General features: G+C 34.5%; 3 protein-coding genes across 4 annotated transcripts; 2 read left to right on the top strand and 1 right to left on the bottom strand.

Moving 5' to 3' along the window:
• The first annotated feature begins 4,640 nt into the window (after positions 1-4,640).
• LOC142526548 (putative protein phosphatase 2C 6) lies at positions 4,641-8,020 on the top strand. Of its 2 annotated transcripts, XM_075631022.1 has the most exons (5): positions 4,644-5,183; positions 5,395-5,778; positions 6,592-6,709; positions 6,800-7,023; positions 7,104-8,020. In XM_075631022.1, the coding sequence occupies exons 1-5, from the start codon at positions 4,896-4,898 to the stop codon at positions 7,641-7,643; spliced, it is 1,554 nt and encodes a 517-aa protein (XP_075487137.1). In that variant the 5' UTR covers positions 4,644-4,895; the 3' UTR covers positions 7,644-8,020. The 2 variants fall into 2 exon arrangements, with proteins under 2 accessions (XP_075487136.1, XP_075487137.1); XM_075631021.1 differs by having other exon boundaries at positions 4,641-5,183; positions 6,592-7,023.
• A 1,211-nt stretch (positions 8,021-9,231) lies between these two features.
• Positions 9,232-17,308, bottom strand: LOC142526547 (peroxisome biogenesis protein 5-like). The gene is made up of 16 exons (XM_075631020.1): positions 16,998-17,308; positions 16,463-16,591; positions 16,233-16,389; positions 15,663-15,856; positions 14,899-15,144; positions 14,291-14,413; positions 13,873-14,040; positions 13,189-13,382; positions 12,225-12,471; positions 11,515-11,599; positions 11,236-11,345; positions 10,856-11,080; positions 10,364-10,429; positions 9,808-9,902; positions 9,616-9,726; positions 9,232-9,535 (listed from the first exon to the last, which is right to left on the bottom strand). Exons 1-15 carry the CDS (start codon positions 17,115-17,117, stop codon positions 9,648-9,650), a joined length of 2,238 nt encoding a protein of 745 aa, XP_075487135.1. The 5' UTR covers positions 17,118-17,308; the 3' UTR covers positions 9,232-9,535; positions 9,616-9,647.
• Positions 17,309-18,710: 1,402 nt separating this feature from the next.
• LOC142527514 (COP9 signalosome complex subunit 6a) lies at positions 18,711-22,448 on the top strand. The gene is given in 10 exon segments (XM_075632342.1): positions 18,711-18,935; positions 18,937-19,114; positions 19,209-19,297; positions 19,695-19,788; positions 20,510-20,571; positions 20,656-20,734; positions 20,861-20,953; positions 21,486-21,586; positions 21,791-21,846; positions 22,034-22,448. Coding segments are annotated over 10 exon segments (954 nt in total). The 5' UTR covers positions 18,711-18,815; the 3' UTR covers positions 22,116-22,448.
• The last annotated feature ends 239 nt before the right edge of the window (positions 22,449-22,687 follow it).

The following is a 22,687-nucleotide window of genomic DNA, read 5'->3' as shown; positions in this document are numbered from 1 at the left end:
AATCTTTTAAAAAAGTAAGAAACAAATTGCCCTCTCATCAATTTTATAACAGGAGCTTGATTTTTTTTCGATGATCACCGAAGTAGTGCAACTGTATATATATTTCAGTTTTTACTAGAGAAATGCACGTGCGTTGCACGTAGAGAAATAGAGATAATTTGTATATGATAATCTTATTTAAATATGTTGGAATTATTTTTACAATAAGAATAACTATTAATAGATTAATAAATAGTTATTTGGTAACAAATAAAATCATCACATTTTCTTGTCTTTAATTTAAAAACCCCTGAAATCTTTTTGTACCCATCGATTTTTATCTTCTTAGCTCTTTTTTTGTAGGCGGCAATTAGTTCGTCATCTCGAATCTCTATTTCATCTTCATCTTCATGTATCTTTATTTTTTGTTGATGCTTAATTCATTTGACTTTTCTATCTTTGGCGGTACATTGCTTTGTTTAGTTTGCTTGATAATCTTCCGAGATCTCCATTTCTTGATATTGACATTTGTTGTTGGATAATTGTCATGTATCTCAATAGCTTTTGCCACAATCTTTAACACCCCATCGGTCATCACGTATTTCTACTGAATTATCCAACTTGAATAAGAATGTGTGGAGCTTGGTTGACTTAATTAGCAAATCTTTATATGGGTTATTTGGTAAATTTTGCATTGAAAATTTTTATTGTTAGATTGAAAATCTAAATATTCTATTTATGTAGATATAAAATCATTTGTTTGTTTTTCTTATACCTGGTCATGAATTTGAATGAAATCTTCAATAGAACATCCAACAAAAGATGATGCAACTTTTCCAAATAATGTTATTCTTACCGTCTCATTCCCATCTTCAATTGTGATTGTTATTCTATACCTGCAACATAAAAAAGTAAAGAAGTGATCATCTCTTTTTTTTTTACCGTGATCTAAAACTTGGGTTGGGTATTGGTATTTTTTATTACCTTGGAATGATCTTAATTGGATAGTTGATGCAATTGGCACAACTTGCTTTGTTGTTTGTTTTTGTAGCATCTTGGAAACAATGATCACATGCTTCATACCATGGAGTAGCTTTGTTTTCGATTTCCTTTATCTTGCTCCGTATCAAATAGTAGTTGTTCTATGTAAAAATAAGAAGCATTTCGAATCTTGGTTTAGTTTCAATGTTAGTTGTTAAAACTTTTAATATTTAGCACGGGCAAATTATCTGGTTTTTGTTTTGTATCATTTTAGTAATTAAAACTATTAAGATTCATAAACAGTAAATGCTGTACCTCCGTCAACATAGCTCGTTTTTTTGTTACATCATCTAATGTCACTTGTTTGGCGTCTGTGAGTGTCTTCGTAACCCAAAGTTCTTTTAATTTATCTTGTTTTTGGTCTGCATCCAACCTACAAATTTATTATAAATAATAGTCTTTAAGCATTCATATATTATAAATAACAAAATGTCCACTGTTTTTATCTAGTTTCTAACATCATTTTATATATTTAAAAAGAAAGTTGTCATGCTAGAATAATTTTTGTGAATAAATAAGTAAGTTCATACAATTTATACAATGAAATGTATAACTCACAAATACGAAGAGTTAGAAATTCAGAAATACGTACCATGTTTGTATTTCTTTGGCGATATAACATAGTGAGTTAAGAATCATTGCAGTTGTAGGCGTAGTTTGTAAATGTTGTGCATCTGTTTCATTTTTCAATTTACACCACATATTAGTCATTTTTTCTATAAAAAATACATTTAGAAAATGAAGAAAGAATGTTTGTTTTATAACATACTGAGAAAGATTTGCATAGTCAGATTGGAAAATTCAACAATAGGATGTTCAGACTCAATGCGCTTCATCAATTGCCCTTCGTATATTGCCAAGTCGTCCCACGTAGTGACAGAAATAGTTTCCATTCTAAACAAAATATTTTATATGTTACAAATTTTAAGATATGCATGTTTATATGTGGAATTTTTTTATTTAAATTTACCTCATGTTGAGAAACATAACTTGTCTCATTTGACCTTCTGTTTTATCTAGTCTGGCAAAATTGCTTAATGGCATGACTTTATTTGGTATACCGATCACAGCTGTACACATTTCATTGGTGTTATAAATAAAAATATGACTTCTATTTTCAGTTGGAAAAATTATTTATTTACGCAGAACTTCTTTTGCATTCATGATATTGACGAGTTCGTCAAATCCCTTGAATTTAAATGTTAGGTGTGGCATCTTTAGCACCCGAGATAACTCTGAAACTATGGTATTTTTTTTGTAAATTCAGCTCAAATTTGGGGTTGACATTTGAATATATGGAGTCTATGCATGTGATAAGAGGGTTGTATATTGTATACCACTTATTGGTTTCCAATAACTTGCGAAAATATATTTTCATTGAAATTTGAGAAAATCAATCCATTAATCATTGTACCCTGTTTTTTGCAAAAAAAAAAAAAAAAAGTAAGAAAGATTAATTTAATGGTAAAATACGTGAGTATGAATATTAAACTTGAGGCATAAGTAAACTTATATATGTCTGTTTTAATTTTTTTTCAAAGTTAAAGAAATGAGCATATGCTGAGGAATAATATTTTTTATTACTCTGATGGTGGAATTATGTTTTTACATCGTTTTGCGGTATATATATATATTTTAGTTATAGTAAAACTTAGAAATATAAAAACTAATAATTATCAAAAACGAAAAAGAAATATAAATGCTAATTATTTTCATATGAAATATATAATATTACAAAAATAAAATGAAATTATTTATTATCTAATTAAATTTTATTATTTTGTTGGTTTAGTTTTGACAAATATATCCTTACTTGAACAATATAAACTTTATTTTTAATATTTATATGCGAATAAAAAAATGATTTGCATCTCATTTTGGTGATTTGCATCTCATTTTGGTTCAATTTCTTTTCAATTTTTTCAGTTTGGATTTATGATTTTTTCGAGTCACATTAAAAGTTAACACCCCTATATCAAAATCAGTGACTTGCTGATACATTTTGAACTATGTCGTATCTGGTTTTCATAATGAAAACAAAAAATAAATATGTTGCACCTAAAATATTTTTCACATAGAAATTTTTTTGCTAACTCAAAATTTAAAATTTTTTATCACTTTTTGTGTTTCATATATAAATTAATTTATATGTAAGATAATTAAATGAAGAATCAATTATTAATTTTTTAACAGTGGTTCAACGTTTATGAGACAAAAAATGGTAATATAAGATAATTTTAAATGATCGTACTCTATGTTAAATAAAAATATTATAAATTAGTTTGTACATCAAATTTGTTGAGGGAAAAATAATTTGGTCAATCTGATTTAGTTGATATTTTCTTGTAGTAATGTTAATTATCAAATTATAATTGAATGTTTTTTATGAAAAACTGGTTGAAGTAGTATTTTAATCAAATTGATTAAATAAACTAATTATTGTTTTTTTCCATTTTTTATGTAATTATTGTGGAGTGTATAATTCGGGAATTTTTAAAGAAAGATTAAAAGAATAAAATAAAATTTGTGATAATTTGTGTTATGCAGTTTTACATAAAAAGATACAATAATAAATCATCGGCATAAAATTTCAATTAATGAAGATGACATCGTTTCTAGAGTAGATTGTTCGAATGATAAAAATCATACGAACAGAAGATATCTACTTTTAAAACACACAACTTTAATATCATATGTGTATGTAAGTTTTCAACTTCAGAAATCAAACTACTATTCTAATTTTAAATTTTCATTTTCATTAACTAACAAAAAGTTTTTTTTAATAAATTGTCGCTGAAAAAAATCAACGAATTGTGGTATAAGAGTCAAAATGCATACTGCTTCCAACTTCTAAGTGACCATAATCGATCAAACATGTAGAAAACATAATATAAGCATTGTGAAATGAAACATGAATCTATCATATCAATATTCCACCAAAGAATTGAACCAGAATATTCAAACAAGCCCATCAAGCAATTCTCATAGAAAGATTAATTTGATGGTAAAATACGTGAGTATGATTGTGTTTGTAAATTTCAGAATACAAATAACTATATGTACTATAACATATGTCACTGAAAATGTTTTTTTTTTTTTGGTGAAAAAAATTGAGATATTTAACAATTATTTACTGTTGTGCAACAATTTGATGATAAAAATGAGGTGGTCAAATATGTATATATAAAAGTGAGTGAAAGAGAAAGTGTACATGCATGAAAATGAGTGGAATAGTCAATTAAATAAATACAAGAATAATCAATTAAAGATGAGGAAGCAATTAAAGATGAAGAAGAGAATGATACAAATTTAATGATGACAACTAATGAACGAGGATAATAGAGTAAAATCATAATTCAATTCGTATATTTATATAGATATAGATATATTCAAAGCAAAAACAAGTTTCTGTCACAAAAAAAAAAAAGAAAAAGAAGCAAAAACAAGTTGCCTGAAGAATCCTTTCCAAGGTTTAAGGTTTAGCATGAAAAAGTAAAGGTCGAAGCAGACGGCCGTTAAAGATTCCGAGTTTTCGCACGTGTGCCTTCCTTCCTCAACGGTTTATAATATATTTATTACAGCTCACGCGCTTTTCAACTAAATCTCGTTTCTTCACTGTCAAACGATTCAACAGTATCCTAAGCAAAAATTTAATTATTATCAAACTGAAGAGATAGTTTAAAAAGTCATAATGTCCAAACCTACTCATACCTCACTCACCTGAGTCTTGCCACTCTCTCTCCTCCGGATTTCCCTATTTTCACCGTCTTTCCTTGTTTCCTGGTCGTGATTCCGGCCTCCTGTGTTGGATGCTTTCTGGGTTTTCCTAGTTTGTGCCAAGAATCTGACAAGGGGGGATTTTTGGTGGCGGGTGAATGGGTATTTGTTACTCTTCGAGTTGTGGGAGGACAAAGACTGGGTGGGAGACCGGAAATGATAGCGGTGGGAGGTTAGACTCGAAGTCGAAGAAGAATAGCTCGGGTGCGTTGACAAGGAGGTTTAGTGGAGGCGGCGCATCTGCCGCTGCCGCTTTAGTTTCGGCGGAAAGGACCTTGTTTCAAATTCCAGGGCGGATGTTTTCTAGCGGGGCGACCCGAATTGCCAGTTTGTACACTCAGCAAGGCAAGAAAGGAACGAATCAAGATGCCATGATAATTTGGGAGGTTAGTTTTCCTCAACTCCGATTCAGGAATGCATCGGTGTAATAATTTAATTATTTTGATATGTTTAAAATTTTAGGACTTGGTAGTAATTGAAGATGCACCTGATAAATAATCTTTGTGAAAGAAATCGTGTTTTATTTTGAAGAATGATGTATGCTGTTCTTGTACATTTGGTTCAGTTTATGACTTGCTTGGGTTGTTTATACGGTAGAATTTCTGCGCGGGAAGCAATGCAGATGCAACTTTTTGTGGCGTGTTTGATGGCCATGGTCCTTATGGTCACATGGTTGCAAGGAAAGTGAGGGATGCTCTTCCGATTTTGCTGAGTACTCAATGGGATACGAAGTCTGAAAGCAACCCAAATTCATCTCTCGAGAATGGATATCCGGAAGGAATGGTGCGTTTTGATGATTTCATGGATGATGATCGCTGCGAGTCATTGGAGGCCGAGGAGAATGAAAAAATTCCAGAGATGCATATTCCGCTCAAGAAGTCTATATTGAAGGCTTTCAGGTTAATGGATAAGGAGTTGAAATTGCATCCTACTATTGATTGCTTTTGCAGTGGTTCAACTGCAGTGGTGTTGATAATGCAGGTAGCCAACCGATACTTTAGTGTACGTTGTTAGTATTTCTCTTTGTTAAGTGTGGTTTTAATAAGTAAATTGGCTGTTATTTACTTTTCTCCGTCTAGTTACTAATGTCTTGTAAATTAATGCAATGATCAGTCTGCTATGGATTTCACCTACCGCGAGGCATGGCAGAAATTTGCTGGTTTTTATACAATCGTAGTTCTATAAGATTGTATGATATAACATGTCATATAACCTAGATGATTCGGGGCTTCTTTACTTGGAGCTCAGAAAATTCCAAACAGATAAAAATGAGCCATTCCGCGGTTAATTGAATTTATGGCCGAGAGGACAATACCAGTCTATCTACAATAATTGGGTTCATTCTAAAATTATGTCTCTTCATCTGGGAACCATGACCGCCTGGTTAAGGAAGGTCTCTTTTTTCTTTTTTCTTTTTTGCTAATTTAGTTTATTGAGTTGGGATAGCAGACTGCATAAACACGAAACGTGCTGCATATCTTCTTCCAGTTTTTACGCTACATCTATCTCTGTAGGGTTGAGGGTAGCGTAGGGTTGAGGGTAGCGGGTTACCTGGTGAGTACACCCACAAATCGTTTTCGCATCTCTTACATTCTGACATTTGGTGGCTTTTCTGACATCTGGTCACGTGATAATTCTTTCTTGGTCTACAATTATGATATGACATTATTGCAATTTTGGTCTATGAGGCATGATTATGTCATGGGAATGTTACCTTTTCGACTGATCTTTGTTCGGTCTGCTTGTAATTTGGCTGTAGATGGTGTTCCCAACTCATTTTACATAATTATCCAGGGCCAGGATCTTGTTATTGGTAACATTGGCGATTCGAGGGCGATATTAGCAACTCGAGACAAGGACAATTGTTTGGTGGCTCTACAGTTGACTGTGGACTTGAAACCTAATCTTCCAAGTATTCTAACCTTTTCTCATATTTCTTGCACAAACGATGTTTATTTATGTATATGCACTGAGACTAAAGCTTCGGGCTCTTATTTTTCAGGAGAATTTGCGAGGATCCAAAGATGTAAAGGCAGGGTTTTTGCGCTGCAAGACGAACCAGAAGTTGCACGAGTATGGTTGCCAAATAGCGACTCCCCTGGCCTGGCAATGGCTAGAGCATTTGGAGACTTCTGCTTGAAGGATTTTGGTTTAATTTCCATGCCCGATGTTTATCATCGCCACATAACTGAGAGAGATGAATTTGTCATTCTTGCCACTGACGGAGTGCGTTTCTGTCATTGCTCATTTATTTATAACTGAAACCTCGGTGGTGTACAGACTTTGCTTTACCGATTTTAATGCAGGTGTGGGATGTCCTCTCAAATAAAGAAGCAGTGGACATAGTTGCCTCAGCTCCAAGTCGTGGCACAGCTGCCAGAGCTCTCGTTGACTGTGCGACTAGGGCATGGAAACTCAAGTACCCGACATCGAAGAATGATGACTGTGCTGTAGTATGTCTCTTCCTGGAACATATGCCTGCAGCCAGCACGCCAAAAGAACTAAACGATTTCCCAGGAACTCCAGAAGAGGAAACCGATACTGTTCTCACGATAATGGAACCCGAGATCTCGGATACAGATGCCACAACTTCTCATGCTATTTTTACTGAACCTCCGGATACAACTAAAGAATCTAGTGAGATTGTGCCTGTTATTGAGGAAACAGAGCTGAAACGTCCAGATAAAACACTCGTTCAATCCAAGAGGAGCTTAGCTGAGTGCCTTTCAACCGCAGAGGATGAAGAATGGTCAGCCCTGGAAGGTTTTTCGCGAGCCAACAGTTTACTCAGTCTCCCCAGATTCTTATCTTTCGACAAACGATCCACGAGTTGGAGAAAATGGTGATGAAACACCCCCAAGAAAGCTACATTATTCACTAGGAAACAGGTATGTTTCGCCTTCCAACGGAGCCGGTTAAAATTTCCCCAAAATGCAGGTTCTGAACACCTAATGGTGCAGAGTCTATTTTTCTTGTTGGATTTTCTCAAGTCCTGAAAATTGTTTGGGATTTACAGCATAGCATGGTGGCTCTTTAATTTGGTATTTCGGTTGGTACGCTTTTGTATGTACTTCTGAGTTACTATATATATATACTGTTTGCAGGAAAATAGGTTGTATACATTCTGTCCGTCTGTTGCTAATGAAATTTCAACTATGTGTGAGCATCAACTTTATTTTTCTCGGGCATTTGGTTAATTAAATTAAAATTATTTTTCTTTTGAGCATAGTGATTTTATTAGAAATCTTTTACAATTTTGGTTAATTGTACACACTTGCTACTTCTTTATTAAGGAAATAATATTCATTCTTGAAAATAAAATGGATAAATAAGATTGGGATATTTTTCACTTATTCATAAAAAGTATGCACATATACGAACAAACAGACGAGCCTTTTCATACCCTAGCAAAAGGGGTGGAATAGAAAATCAATGAACAAAATTTAAGAAAGAAAATGGTTCGAGAAAACTTCATGTATTTTCGAATATCAGAGAGCTTGAAGCATGCGTTTGAAGTGTAGTGTGTGTATAATAATTTAGTTAGAATTCAACAAATTAAATATTGAAGTGGCCATAAATGTTGCATGGACCATAGGCCCCAATAATATTCAATGCTGATTGGAATTGGACAAGAAAATATTTATAGCCGACAAAATTAAGCATGTCCACCCTTTTTTTCCTTCAACCATTTTCTGACATTATTCTTTTTTTTTATTTTTTTAAGAATACATTATCCTTTTATTTGCTTATTATCATTATTATTATTTGGGTAAATTATTGTTCTTTTTATTTTGTCATTTTCCGACGGTATAAGATTTAACTCGAACCTTACTCCTTAGCCTGAGTAGTTTTCATCATTTTAATTTCGTTAAGATATACGTGCACATATAGAATATAAAATTAATTTTATGATTTTTTTTAGGAATAGATCAAACTTCTATTAAAAAAAAATTATTATTAAGATTTAATGGTTTTATTTTTGTTGTATCGAAAGCAACTTTTTGAGTATCCGAAGACCTATGGTTGTAAAGGACTTTGAAAGTGGCAACAAAGGGTAGACTTCTCAATCTTAATAAAATGCATGTGAAGCGAAGCAGCTTTTCAATTACATCACGCGTACAATTAAAGGGTTCTTGTTTGACTTTGCCATGCCACACTGCAAACAAGGGAACTACGGTTTATTTGCGAGGGACCACACATGATCTTACAAGAAAAGGTACAGCTATCGGATAAGAGAGATGGCTGAATCTTTCAAGAAGTTGACAGACCAATTATTATATCCCTATTTTTCACTTAATCTTCTATATGTTTAGCTCATGTTTCTTAAATAATAATAATCAAATGGTATTTTCTCCCTGGAATTTGAATCAAATACATGCGGTGAAGGAAAGTTACTGGGAAAGTAAACTTCAAGTGTGTGTGAGAACGACCAGGAAAAGGAAGCCAAACCACAGACAATAAAGCTACAGTTTATCCGAGAAACAGAACTGAAAAGAATCCCATGTAATTATTGATCGACTCCACGACATTTTTGGGAAAAGGCATTCTATTATATTAGTATGTATATATAATTGAACATGGTCCAATACACACTGGCCCCACATTCATATACTTATATTACTTCAAATAATACTCGTTTATTCCGTCTCCTAGTCACAAGTTTTGGAATGCTAGAAATCCGTAATCCTTCTGTCAATTTTTTACACGGCAACCATCTACTCCAATGGATCTTCCACCTCTATAAAAGGTTAAATAACGATGATAAGTTGGTGTAAACAATGCTGGGATCTTCGGAGGGCATGGGAAATAATGGATTACCCTTTTCGTCGATAGGTTAACATGTATATCAATCATAGGGGAAACTCTTTCTGGAGAATATCAAGGTTTCTAGAATCGCAAGCTTCCAGCATATCATTCCGTGAGGCACAGCTGCAAAATCAAGGGCGTGAATGTGACACGATTTGAAAAAGGGGGATTCAACGTACTGGTAGTGTCAATCGTGCAAAGTACCTTAGCGAGATTCTCAAATATTGCCAGGCGTTGTCCGCCTTTGGATTCATTGACAGTGCCCGGACATAATAAGAAATTGAATCCTCATACCTACCCTGTAAGCAAAAGAAATTGTTAGCGAAGAGTCCAAATGGCACAGCAAATTTTTATGCAAAGTTAATCATCAAAATTAGTGCCATGGATGCAAGACATGTGAAATCTTCACACAACGTAGATTAGTCTACGATAGATATGCAGAAGCAGGTCAATGGAAAAACCAGAACATTAATGTTAAGAGCATGGAACTCCAAAGTGAAAAGATAAAAGAAATTCAGCACCTCATTTTTTATAAGCAAACATTATAACCAAGTCAAGAATAAGGGGATATTATACAACACGTGTTCCAATAATTCATCATCGAGAGTCTCGTGAATGAAACTTCCAAGCTCATTTTTAATCTTGCTTTTTACTCATTCAAAGAAATGCGACATTCAAAATTTCCAGCACGTAGTTTATGCACTTCATGGTCTGTATGCTATGCACAATCAAATTTCAAAGCATCAAGGATGAATCATACCTGATTGGCATAACTGATACCCATGTTCGCCCATGCACGCACATAATTAGGCTTCAAATCTAGAGCCTGACAAATGGTAAACTTGAGAATAAATAGTACAAAAGAAGTCACTAGAGCAGGTAAGTGGGGAGCTGGAAGGAAGAACACTCAAATTCAAGAAAATCCCAATCTTTATTGTCCACACGTCTTCTGGTTCTTTACAAATTTCCCCTTAATATTTAAGCTCAGACAATGAAATAAACATTTAAAGGCTACAAAAATACTAAATATTACAAGGATCTTCAATGCCAGAATAAACATAGCTCAACTAACTTGCATTTGAATCAGGCGGGTACAAAGGTTTTAGTTAGAGGCTTAGAGCCCGCAGTTCTGTCAACATAACAAGGTTGTGTAGGTCACTGATGCAATATTAAATAGCCACATTCTACCTGAATGGTCCAACCTTATATTTTCTTGAGATAAATGGACACAAAAGAAGTTTACGAAAGTTACCTGTTGGTAAGCAAAAATAGCATCGGCACTCTGGACGCTATTGGCCTGTGTTGCACCCAGTTTATTCCAGAGCGAATAGTCTTGTGGTTTGAGTTTCAAAGCAGTCTGAAAAGCTTCAATTGCTTTTTCATATTCTCTAGACAAGTTGTACATCACACCCAGTACAATATGCACATCAGCATCATTGGGTGACATTTTAGAAGCCTCGTTAAATAACCTTGCCACCTGTACCAAGTCCAATCGAAACCACTGGAAATGAATACTTTTATTAAGATGTTTTACAAGGAGACCATCAGATGACGTCCTATGTCAAATGCAAGCACGCAAATAGGGAACATATTGCAGCATGGAGGAGGGGATGAAGTCCCAACTACCCTTACATCGGCAAAATAAAGATTGTCAGGTTGATCCGGAGGGGCAATGACCCCATACTTAGGATGATGGCGTAGCCAACTGTACAAGTACTTCAATGCAGCTGCTTGTTCCAACTCTGGAAAATTAATGAACAAAAGTATGTGAAAAAAAATAGTCGCTAAAAAATGGGATCTTATAAATTATGTAGCCATAGACAAATACAGGTACAGCCAATAGTACTCTAACAACAAAAATAGCGGCACATTCTTGTTAAATTTGATCTCTTCACCGAGGAAATTACCAACCATTTGTATGACTCACACCAAGAGCAAGTAGCACTTCCAAGTTTGTTGGATCAACCTCTTGTGCACGCATCATGGCTGCAATAGCCTGTAATAGGAGATTATTGTAATAGATATATGAGCACCTCAAATCCAAAGTTCAACTTCGAAATTGTTGATGAAAAATCTCAGATATGATTTACTCTAAACTTCATTTTGTAAGAATCTCATGCAGTCGTGGACTCTTAGATATCATCAATTTTTAAAAATATGCAGGCAATGAAATACCGCAAGTAGCGTTCTAGAAATCCGCTTAGGCGGCGGCCTAGGAGCTAGAAGGTCCTAGGATTAACTAAAATTTATTTTTGGGCTTTTATTTTTTGGAAAAGTTTTTTGGGTTTTAAATTATTCTTAAAATCCCAAATTAAAAAAATTAAAAGTAAATTTTTTTTATAGGCCCTAAACCAAAGTCCAACAAGAAAAATGATTTGTTGGCTAGCACTAACACACCAAACTTCATCTTGTTATGTTGATACCGTAGAACCTGTCTAACAACCCTTAGTCCCCGCCTAAACGTTGCTCTGGCCCCCGACTAGCTCCTAGCGAAACTTGACAACAAGAAAGAAAAAACTATAGCAAGATTTAGAACTCCACAAAACACCGCAATACAACAAGATTCAAATTTAATGTGAATGGAAAGGACCAATGGAATGTAAATTAAATACAATTAAGACCTGTTGATCGTCATCATTCTCCGCATGTGTTATACCAAGCAATCTCCAACCCTCTGCATTGTTAGGATTCTTTAGAACCTCAGCCTCTAGAGCAAGAACTGCCTCGCTTAAAAGTCCCTTGCGAAACAGTTCCTGCCCTTCCTTTAAGGGATTAGGATGACCAACATATGGATTTAGATCAGAGAAAACATATACCCCCCTCGATGTTTCTGATTTCAGCTTTAGTGCTGATTGTTCATTTAGGTACCTGAACATCAAAATCAAAACAATTACAAACTATTCAAGGTATTTAAACTCAAATCTATGCTGTTGCACTTGAATATTTTTAACTTAGAATGCTGTTCGGGTCATTTGCTCTTTACTTGTGCCAGTTTGCTTCAAGGGTTCATTCTTCGTGCTTAGTTCGATATTGATACCCCAGCTCAATAAAAGTGACCATACATGACACATAAAAAGAACAAGGGTCTCAAGCATTCAGTATCTATGCAGTGAGCAAGCAAGACAAGGTGGAGGCACAGATATTGTCATACATCAGATAATGAGTTTCATTGCTGCCTTCTAAAGGAGGATTACAACCAACAATTCCACACAATGCATTCACAAGTATGAAATGGTTGCTCTACTTATGATATAGAAGACAAAATGCATTGGCAAATTCACAACTACAAATTCAAATAAAGTTGTTGATACCTTTGATGGATCAGGGGAAAAAAGAACAATATGTTAGCAATTTTATTATAAAACCACTCTAAGGCATTCAGCTATAAAATCTCGTTTATGCTGTACAACCAATTGATTCTTTCTACATCACATGTTTGACAGTCGGCAGTCAATTGACCATTTGACTGTGGGAAATAACCAAATCCCTCGAAACACATGACTACTATAGTTAAAATATTTTCAGATAAAAATGCAGGAATGCTAGCCTTTCTCCCCAACTTCTATAAAACAACATTGAACTTACTCATCATATGCATTTGCCCAATTATCCGCAGAAGTATCATATAGCGTTCCATCAGCAATCTGACGCTCAAATTCTTCGGACCAGTCATTGACATTCAACCTGGAAAATTCATTGACCCACTCATTCTCTTCCACTCCACGATGTCCATGTTCAGAAGCAAACTCATTAGCCCAGCTATTGGGTCCAGGTGTAAGCTAAAGAAGACAACACATAGACCCATATATTAATATAAACTATCGCACCACATTCACAATACAGAAAATGAAAACTGTACATCACTATAAAGCAATTGCATCCAGGTATGTGTGGTGGTGGTGGCGGTGGTGGTTGGGGGAGGGGGGTGGGGTTTACCCAACACATCATTTAACAATTCAACTCAAATAATTACACAACCATACTTTTTCCACTCAAATAATTACACAAGCATACTTTTTCCCCTCTACTTTTTCAATAATCACCACATTATTTAATTTTCTTGTACTCTATCACACATGCACACATAGCAGAGCAAATTTTCAAACGTTTCCCAATTTTCTTTTAATATCAGTGGAGTTGAGTTGAAAGATTGAACAGCCTTAACACAGAATGAGGCAACCATCACCCATACTGAATCATATAAGGAACAAAATCAACAAAGATAAGCCAAAAGCTTGCTAGTGATGTCTTTATCAAGCCTGTACTCACCTGCTGATTCACAAACTGGTCAGCCCATGACTGGCCTCCCCTATGTTGTTGCTCATATTCGGTTGCCCAATCTCCAGGAGAAGAAAATGCAGCAGGTTTGATTTGATTGTCCTCAATAATCATTTCACCACGGCTCATCTTTGATAGAAACTGGAGGAACTTTGAATTCTGTGCAATTCCAAAAGGCATAACAAGTAGGTATCAATTTCACTGAAAAAGGACTCATGTAATGAAGCCAGCCTGTTACCACTTTTGCTATAGTTTCTGATATATATCTCATTCATTTTGGTAGTATTACAGTCGATTTAATGATGAGGTTAGGAATGTAATTCCACAACTATTGGTCTACACAATATTAATAACAGGACTCATTAATAACCGTGCCCGGTATTAAATTCCGTTCACTGTAGAATATTACCTGAAATTTAGGGTCACCATTTTGCGCTAACGTGTTTGCCAGCATGCGAGACTTCTCCACTGCAGCTGAAAGAGAACTATTTGAAACTCTCGTTGGACCAACAGCCGCTATTTGGTACTGCTCCTGAAAATTTACATGGAATAGCAACAAGGGAATGAAATCCCTTTTCGGTTCTCATCGTTGAGTTAAGGACACCGCTTTATTAGCTGACAGATGAAAGTGTTTATGTTTTATCTTGGTTTTGTATCATCTTATTTCGACACAAAACATGCACATAGAATTCTTTTTATTAAAGGATTTGCATACAAATTCTCCTTTCATGGGATGAAGACCAACAAAGAACATCCACAAACTGATTTCAAGCTGAGAGAACGAAGGTTTACCAATGAAACCATCATGATTCACCATTTCGGAGAGAATGAAATTTGCTCATAGAAGCATGCTTTAACTTAATACATGCTCGATCTTTATAAATTAATGATGGCCAATAATGAAAAATGCATTGATTGTGGATCATATACTCAAAAAACTTCGCCACGTTTTACCATTGTCAATACCAAATGATACAATTTGGCAAGAAAGAAATAAAATCTGAAGCACTTGCTTACATGCTCAAATTCAGATGCCCAACCGCTGGCACCATGTTGTCGTTCAAATGACTCAACCCACAACTTTGGATCATCATGTGCTCGGTTTTGAGTGAATTCAGCAACCCACCCATCTGTGGGATGAAGCCGAGGTTTCATACCTTGTGACTCATTCCAAAACTCCTCCATCTCTGAAAATCTCCCGGGCCCATGGCTTCTAGCCTTGGTATCATAATCAATTTCTAAAGAAGATAAAAGCGCATTAACCTGCAAAGAAAAAAATTAAACTTATGGATCTGGGATATCATTGTTAATTTGTACCAGACGGCTGAAATTACTCCTTCAAAATGAATGACACTAATTCATTCCGGCTCAGTGAAAAAGTTGTTTTCTCTGATTTGATGTTGTACAATCACATCGTTATAGTTATGTAGGTACTCCATTACAAATTGAGGATATATATACGTGTTTAAATGGACTGATTCGATTTTCAGGAATCCCGAAAGAAAAGTCATGCAGCTACACTTATAACAGATGTATATAATTGCCCATGAAGATATAATGTACATCGCACGACAATGAGGGTGATTGGAAACTGGTAAGTTATAATTGGACTGGTCAAAGAGGAATTGGCACGAAAAGGATGAAAAATAAAATCAACCGAAATGGAACTACAATTTTTTGAATTACTATAAATAACAAAACATGGTAACTTTATTGTATGATGTCATACAACTTCATCAATAATAACCATTTACGAATATAACATGCGCTATGAGTATAACCTGTGCACAAATAAAGTCTTCACTCTTATCAGCAAAAAGATGGCGAGCCATGATACTGCTACGATCGCGTATGCATCGCTTGTCACCTTCAGACAATCCTAACACTGGAAGAGAAGCCGGACGAAAAGGTACGACTCCATGATTGCTGTGAATAAATGAGTGCAAAAAATTTGACAACACTCTTTGAGGTGGACCTGAAAGATAATAGCTCGTCACGAATTCGAAACTTATCATCAATAAAATTGGGATAATTTATAATTTATAGCAATGAACTTGTTAACCAAAATCAAAACCATCTTGCTTGAATGGTAGTCAACTTGAAAAATACTGGAAATAATCGTCCTACCATGCTCAAACATTGTTATCGCTTATCAAAATTAGAGCACCACAAGGAACTTCAGAGATAATAACATAAATCTGAAATGAAAACTATTGTTCTGGGAAAACTTGAGAAGGTTGGAAAATTGGAAAAAATGTGCGATAAGACACTTTCCCAGGAAAGTTCAATATCTTTGTTTACAAACAAAAAAAGATAAAGAAAAAACAGTAGCAAAGAACTGTCAAATTCACCATTAAAATCAGATTGAAGCCGAGGTCGCTCCAAAGGAAAGTTGGTTACACCGTCGCCCTGAAAAGGGGGAATTTGAGGAAGCCTTTGTATCTCATCCCAAGCATCAGAAAATCTGTTTTGATCCATATGATGGAATCCTTGTAGAAATTCTGCACCCTAGACAAAGATAACAGGATGCTCATCCAGTATACCAACAAACCACATACCTATACAAAATAAAAATGTGAACCTGTGCATTAGGATGCAGGGTATGTTCGAGCTCTGATCCAGGAAGAGCTGCAAGGGGTTCACCCACTCCCCCATACAAATTTCCATCAGGAACTGTAGTGGCTGATGTGGGAATCTCTCGCAACCTTTCCTGTTTAGCAACATAAATCAAATATTCCAAAATTAAGGAATCTTCTAAAAGAAAGTATACCAGTTCAAGAGAACATAAGACACAGAACCAAACCACAGTGATATTTTCAACAACGGATGGGTGACATCCATTAACAGAAAAATCTCTGGTTGCAGAGTTACAATGTTTATCAGTTAGAATATAAAAAAATTCAGCTATCTCAATTTCAAAATCCAATCCACGTGAGAAAGTCTTATAGGTTTCCGTCAGATAATATACAATAATAAATCAATTAAAACCCACGCTGTCCACAACGCAATACTTCTCAGTCCTATCCACCAATTTTATCAGATAACTTGAAAGTGAGAGACAAAAATCAATCATGCCCCAAAATCTTCAAGACTGACTTTAGAAAGTAACAGAAAACCTGGGTCTTGGAGGATGAACCAACGAGAACGTTGGCGAGAGCACCGAAAGGATTAGATGAAGAAGAAGAGCCTGGCACAGCACAGGCGGCGCCACCGGTGACTAGCTCCCGCATCGCCATCCCTGCTTCTTCCTCAGCTTAAAGACCTTTGGTCTGCTTCTGCTACAGACAGAAAGTCACAACCTTTGATCTTATTGTTCAACAGAGATTAAATTACATCGGGAAAATCAAGGTATGGGGGGCTTCTGTCTGTTATCTGCAGATGATGAACGAAGGCGGTTCCGGAGGGTCTTAATTCCTTTACTAATTATTAATATTGACATTAATCCACAGATTTTTTTAACATAAAATTAAAGTAATATTTATAGAGATTAGTAAATTCATTCTCGGAAAATAATTTATTTTTATAATATGTTTCAACAATATTCACCCCTTATCTACAAAATGAAAGGATAATGGATTTTTAAAATAATAAAATGAATCCTTTTCTTACTTAATTTGCAAAACTTTGATAAAAATAACATATTTTAAAGTTTTTTATATTTTTATATAATTTACAAATTTTCACCACGAGTTGATTAATACCAAGAGGAGTGTTTTAGATTTAATGACTTTTAATTATTTTTGTAGATTTTAAATGTCTATATGTAGTCAATCGAGACTTTTGCATGCTTCATAGAAGTCTAGTTGTATTTAAAATAGACTTTTATAATATTTTAAAAAGACAATTGATATTTAATATTGATTTTTAAAAAACTCTATAAAAGTCTATATATGTTCAAAATTTCAATAGATTTTTAATAATTTCATGAAATTCATTAACATACAAACATTAAAGCATAAAGTACAACCATAAATTGTCAAAAGTTTTCTTTGATTCACCTCAAAGATTTGAAAATTTTCTAACTCATATACAAAATCTTTCTTTTTATATTTAATTATGTAAATTTTAAACCATTTAATCATCACATATACGTGGGTTTATATGTATGTAAGTTTTAAAAAATGCATCACTATATTAATAAAATTAAAGAAAAATTTGTAATAAATCTATTAGTAGAATTGACATTAATAGTATTTTTCTAATAAAAATTGATTAAAATAGATTTTTTAATATAAAATAGAATAAAATCGATTTTTAAATATTATAAATTAATCTACAAACTATAATATTCTATAAAAAAATATATTTCAAATTGGATATGTTATATATGTCAATTAATTATGAGTTCAAATAAATCAACAAAACATAAAATGTTATAATTAAGTACAAAATATAGAATTATATACAAAAAATTTATAAAAATCTATAAAAAAAATATTGCAAAAATCTAAAAGAATTCACATAAATTTGTTCGTAAATTCGTGAGATTATATAAAATAAAATATATCAAATCAACAAAAGACTATTATTTTAAAAATCAGTTAAAATCATCAAAATTCTAGATTGAATATAACAAAGTCACATGTAACTATTTGGGAGGTATTTTGTCTTATGGTTTTTTTTTTTTTTTATGTATTTTGTCTTATGGTTGAGTACCGTACCACAAAGTTGCTACCCCCACACCATTGAATGCAAGGGGAGCATGCTCGATTCTTAGATAGGTCTACAATTTTATTTTTTAAAAATCCATATTTCTCCTACTATTTCACTTTCAAAATTCTAACAACAATTTTTTTAAAAATATTCTCATGTGTATTTTTTTATGGTGGACGCTGGAATAAGCCACGCAAAAGGAAAGGGAAAAACTGTATAAAACTAAAACCCTCGGTTGTGACAGAATTTCCAAAAGCCGGCAGGGGAGATCGAGGAAGAGGATGGCGTCGTCTTCCAGTAGCGGCCTCACATTCAAGCTACACCCACTCGTCATTGTCAACATTTCCGATCACTTTACTCGGTTCAAGTCACAGTCTGCTCCGCCTCACTCCGCCCGCGCCCAACGGAGTCGACGCCTCATCGCTGCAGCCTACCCAAACCCAAACACAGCGCGTTTTTGGTTGTGTAATCGGTGTCCAGCGCGGACGGACGGTGGAGATCTTCGACAGCTTCGAGCTTCTCTATGACTCCTCCACCCACTCTCTCGACCGCGCTTTTCTCGAGAAAAAACAAGAGCTTTGTATGTTTTTTTATTTATTACTTATTTTTTCGTGTTTAGGTTTGATATGGGTAGAAGAATCTGAAAACAGTTATGTTTGATGTCTAACGAGCAGATAAGAAGGTATTTCCGCATTTTTATGTTCTAGGATGGTACTCGACTGGGAGCGATGCTCAAGAGTCCGATATGATTATTCATAAAGCTGTGAGTACGTCTTACTGATTGTCAGCTGCACCAAGATTTATACAGATTTCCCATTGAATATCCTCATATTAAGCTATAACAGTTTGGAAAGCCTTAATAAATTATAAAGACAAAATGGAATGTGGAAAATCTTGATGTACTTTGAAGTGTTCACCTCTCTGCGATAAACGCTGCTGTGGACTTGCACAAACAAGAAATGATGAGAAAATACAATAGTTAAGTTTCCCTGAAAGTCATTCAATCATTCACATCCAAACCAGATGGTTCCCGAGTATGTTGTTTGACTGTTGCTTCTATTTTAAGGCAGTGAACACATATTTCATTGTTTCTTTGATGCTGTGATAACAAAAGTTGTACTAGTTATGTGACTCTAATGAGAAACTCTTTGTTTTAACAGCTGATGGATATCAACGAGAACCCTGTTTATGTTCTTATCAATCCTTCAATTAATCCTGCGCAGAAAGATCTGCCTGTTACAATATTTGAAAGTGGTATGCGTTTCCCGTTACAATTTTTGAAAGCGGTGTTATTTGTTATTTATTATCAATAAATGCCCCGAAAGCCTGCCATTTAATTGGTCTCCAAGATTCAACATTTTTTTATCCATTTTTATGCAATCCGTGTTATCCCTCTATCAGGATCGTGCTTGTCAACCTATACGCTCTGACAAGCATAAGATCCATTACATATACTTTTTTCAGTGCTGCTAACCGTGTTTTAACTGTATTCTTCTTATTTGACTTTTGCTGGTCCGTATTATTGTTCCTCCTCCATAGAAAGACTATCATTTGAAATTTTAACATTGTGGTACTCATCATTGTATTTGGCTTTGAGTAGGCAATGAAATAATCTAGATTCATTAAGATGTAAATGATGCGAACTAGTAGTATGCAGCTGAGCAGATTAATAATCTCATTCATCATGTATGTAATCATGGTTTTTGAGCCGTTTGCATTTCAATCACGAAGCCTGGGAGGAAACAATATAATATTTTTTCCTTGTAGGAAACTATCGCCCTTATCGTTGGCAACTGAAGCAATATCTCTACTTCTTGTGATTTTATAGTAATAGAGATTCCCGTCCAAATGACGAACCACGTGGTTATTACTGTTTGATTACTTTTTTTTTTTTCCCATAGTTCAGTCACAATTTATCTGACACTGAGCTTCTATTTCTTTCTCTCCCTTTCCTGATGAATGATTGTCATTCAAGAGTTGCATGTCATTGATAGCATCCCTCAGCTTATATTCGTTCAGTCCAGTTACACCATAGAGGTATATTTTGTTTTCTTTCCTTTTTTGGGTCATGTTTCAAGCCAGCAATAAACTATATGAGAATCTTTTTTTTGTGCTTGCTAGACAGTAGAAGCAGAGAGAATATCGGTTGATCATGTCGCCCATCTAAAACCATCAGATGGAGGTTCAGCTGCAACTCAGTGTGAGTGTCTCTCCTTTTTCTGATAATTCCAAAATTTGCCATATTCCCTCACTCCCCCCTCTTTCTGCCATTGTCGTTCCTCCGTGGCTCACTAGCATATGGATGCACGATTACCTTTTCCCATAGTGGCTGCTCACCTTACTGGCATACACAGTGCCATCAAGATGCTGAATAGTAGAATCAGAGTCCTCCATCACTATCTTCTTGCCATGCAAAAAGGTATGGCTGATTATTTTCCTCTTCCTTTTTATTATGCAATATTGTATATGACTGGACAAAGATCTTCAAGGAAACAGTTAAGTATTATCATCTGAAATGCCAATATCGACTCTTGAAAGTTCGCACAGGATGATGTTCTATATGTGGATCTTGATTTGTTTTACTAATCAATATCAGTTCTGATACAAAAAAAAATTGTAATGTGAGGTGTTGGTGTTGTTCTCTATATATTTTTATTATTCTGATGCATGAGAAGAGTCTCAAGAGAGAAATTCAGAGTCCTTATTTGTTCTATATGGATAACTTCCACTTAATGAAGAAATCGTAGACTTGCTTAGTCTTTTCTTAGCATTGGTTTGATGAAAGGTTCAGTTTTTATCATGCACAATTGATGTGTAAAGTGATTTTTAAGGTATTAGATAAATTAGATATAAAGCCATTGAGACAGAGTGCATGGGATGAATTCTGATTACTATCTTCTTTGAATTACCATGTTTATTAGTTGTTCACCAGCATTTGCTGCTGCTTTCAGGGGAAATCCCATCAGAGAATTCATTGCTGAGGCAAGTATCCAGCCTACTGAGGCGATTACCAGCCATTGAGTCTGAAAAATTTCAAGATGATTTATTGATGGTTAGTGCTCTCTGGGGATTTTGGTTTCCCTAATACTAAAATTTGCAGCATAGTATACTCTCCGTTCTCTTAGAATCCAGGGAGAAGTTAGCTGTCTGAAATAACGTGAAATGTTGCAGTAAATCTAGTATGGTATCTAGGCATAAAATAGTTTCTTCTATCTATCTTCTGATCCCAAATTTAACTCAATTTTATGAACTCCAGGAATATAACGATACTTTGTTGATAACTTACCTTGCCATGTTCACCAATTGTTCGAGGTATGTCTGTAATTCTGTTTTTTTTCCTTTTACTGAATATTTGTCCCTATATTGCTGTTGAAATGGAAGTAGAGTTGTTGCCGAAGACAACTCTGATTGGCATCTGCGGTTAACGTTTCTTGACATTTGATCCATTATATCTTTTTTTTCATCTAATTAACATTATTGTATTTGGTTGTTTTGGCAGCACCATGAACGAGCTGGTTGACAAGTTCAACACCGCCTATGATAGACATAGCCGTAGGGTTGGTCGATCTGCTTTTATCTGAGAACGCTTTTTCTTTCTCGTTATATCATATAAAGCCCAGAAGTGTGCAAATTGTCTGAAAACATACAACTGGAACAGTTGTCACGAAGAAATGAGTTTGTCTCATCAAATCCTCATCAAGAGTTCGGCGGACACAGCTTGAAGTGTCCTCATTCCTTGAAGGAATATCAAGGAATAGGATTCTTTTCCTCTGTCCTAGCCCTAGGTTAATTCAAAACAAAAATTATAAGTATATTTGCTGTTCTGTTTTTCTGTGCATGGACAATATTAATGGAAAATGTGATTTCAGATTGTTGAGAATCAGATGTATTTGAATTTATTTATTTTTATTAAATGTTTTTTCATACTATAAATTATTAAAAAAAATCATAATTTAGAATTTTTTTAATGGCATTTGATATTTTAAAATTTGAAAATATCAATAAATAGTACAAGAAACAATAAAATTTTTAGATTTATCCATGACTGACTTCAAGCTTGGTTTGTGCTGGTCGGATGTGTTATACTTGCTACAATTTAGTAAAAGATCATCCCATGGATCATATGTGTGTTTTTTTGAATTCAGTGGATATA

This window comes from Primulina tabacum, chromosome 15 (genome assembly GCF_025594145.1).
Source record: "Primulina tabacum isolate GXHZ01 chromosome 15, ASM2559414v2, whole genome shotgun sequence".
Classification (NCBI taxonomy): Eukaryota; Viridiplantae; Streptophyta; class Magnoliopsida; order Lamiales; family Gesneriaceae; genus Primulina; species Primulina tabacum.
The sequence above is the reverse complement of the archived record's forward strand: the minus strand, read 5'-3'. Positions and strand labels throughout refer to the sequence as shown.

Excerpts from the sequence above, each read along its gene's own strand:
- LOC142526548 (XM_075631021.1), top strand. The coding sequence starts at position 4,896 with ATGGGTATTTGTTACTCTTCGAGTTGTGGGAGGACAAAGACTGGGTGG. Across the intron at positions 5,184-5,394 it reads ATGCCATGATAATTTGGGAG|AATTTCTGCGCGGGAAGCAA; the intron begins GTTAGTTTTCCT and ends TTTATACGGTAG. Across the intron at positions 5,779-6,591 it reads CAGTGGTGTTGATAATGCAG|GGCCAGGATCTTGTTATTGG; the intron begins GTAGCCAACCGA and ends ATAATTATCCAG.
- LOC142526547 (XM_075631020.1), bottom strand. The coding sequence starts at position 17,117 with ATGGCGATGCGGGAGCTAGTCACCGGTGGCGCCGCCTGTGCTGTGCCA. Across the intron at positions 11,081-11,235 it reads ACAATCTTTATTTTGCCGAT|GTGGCAAGGTTATTTAACGA; the intron begins GTAAGGGTAGTT and ends GACTTGGTACAG. Across the intron at positions 10,430-10,855 it reads CTATTTTTGCTTACCAACAG|GCTCTAGATTTGAAGCCTAA; the intron begins GTAACTTTCGTA and ends ACCATTTGTCAG.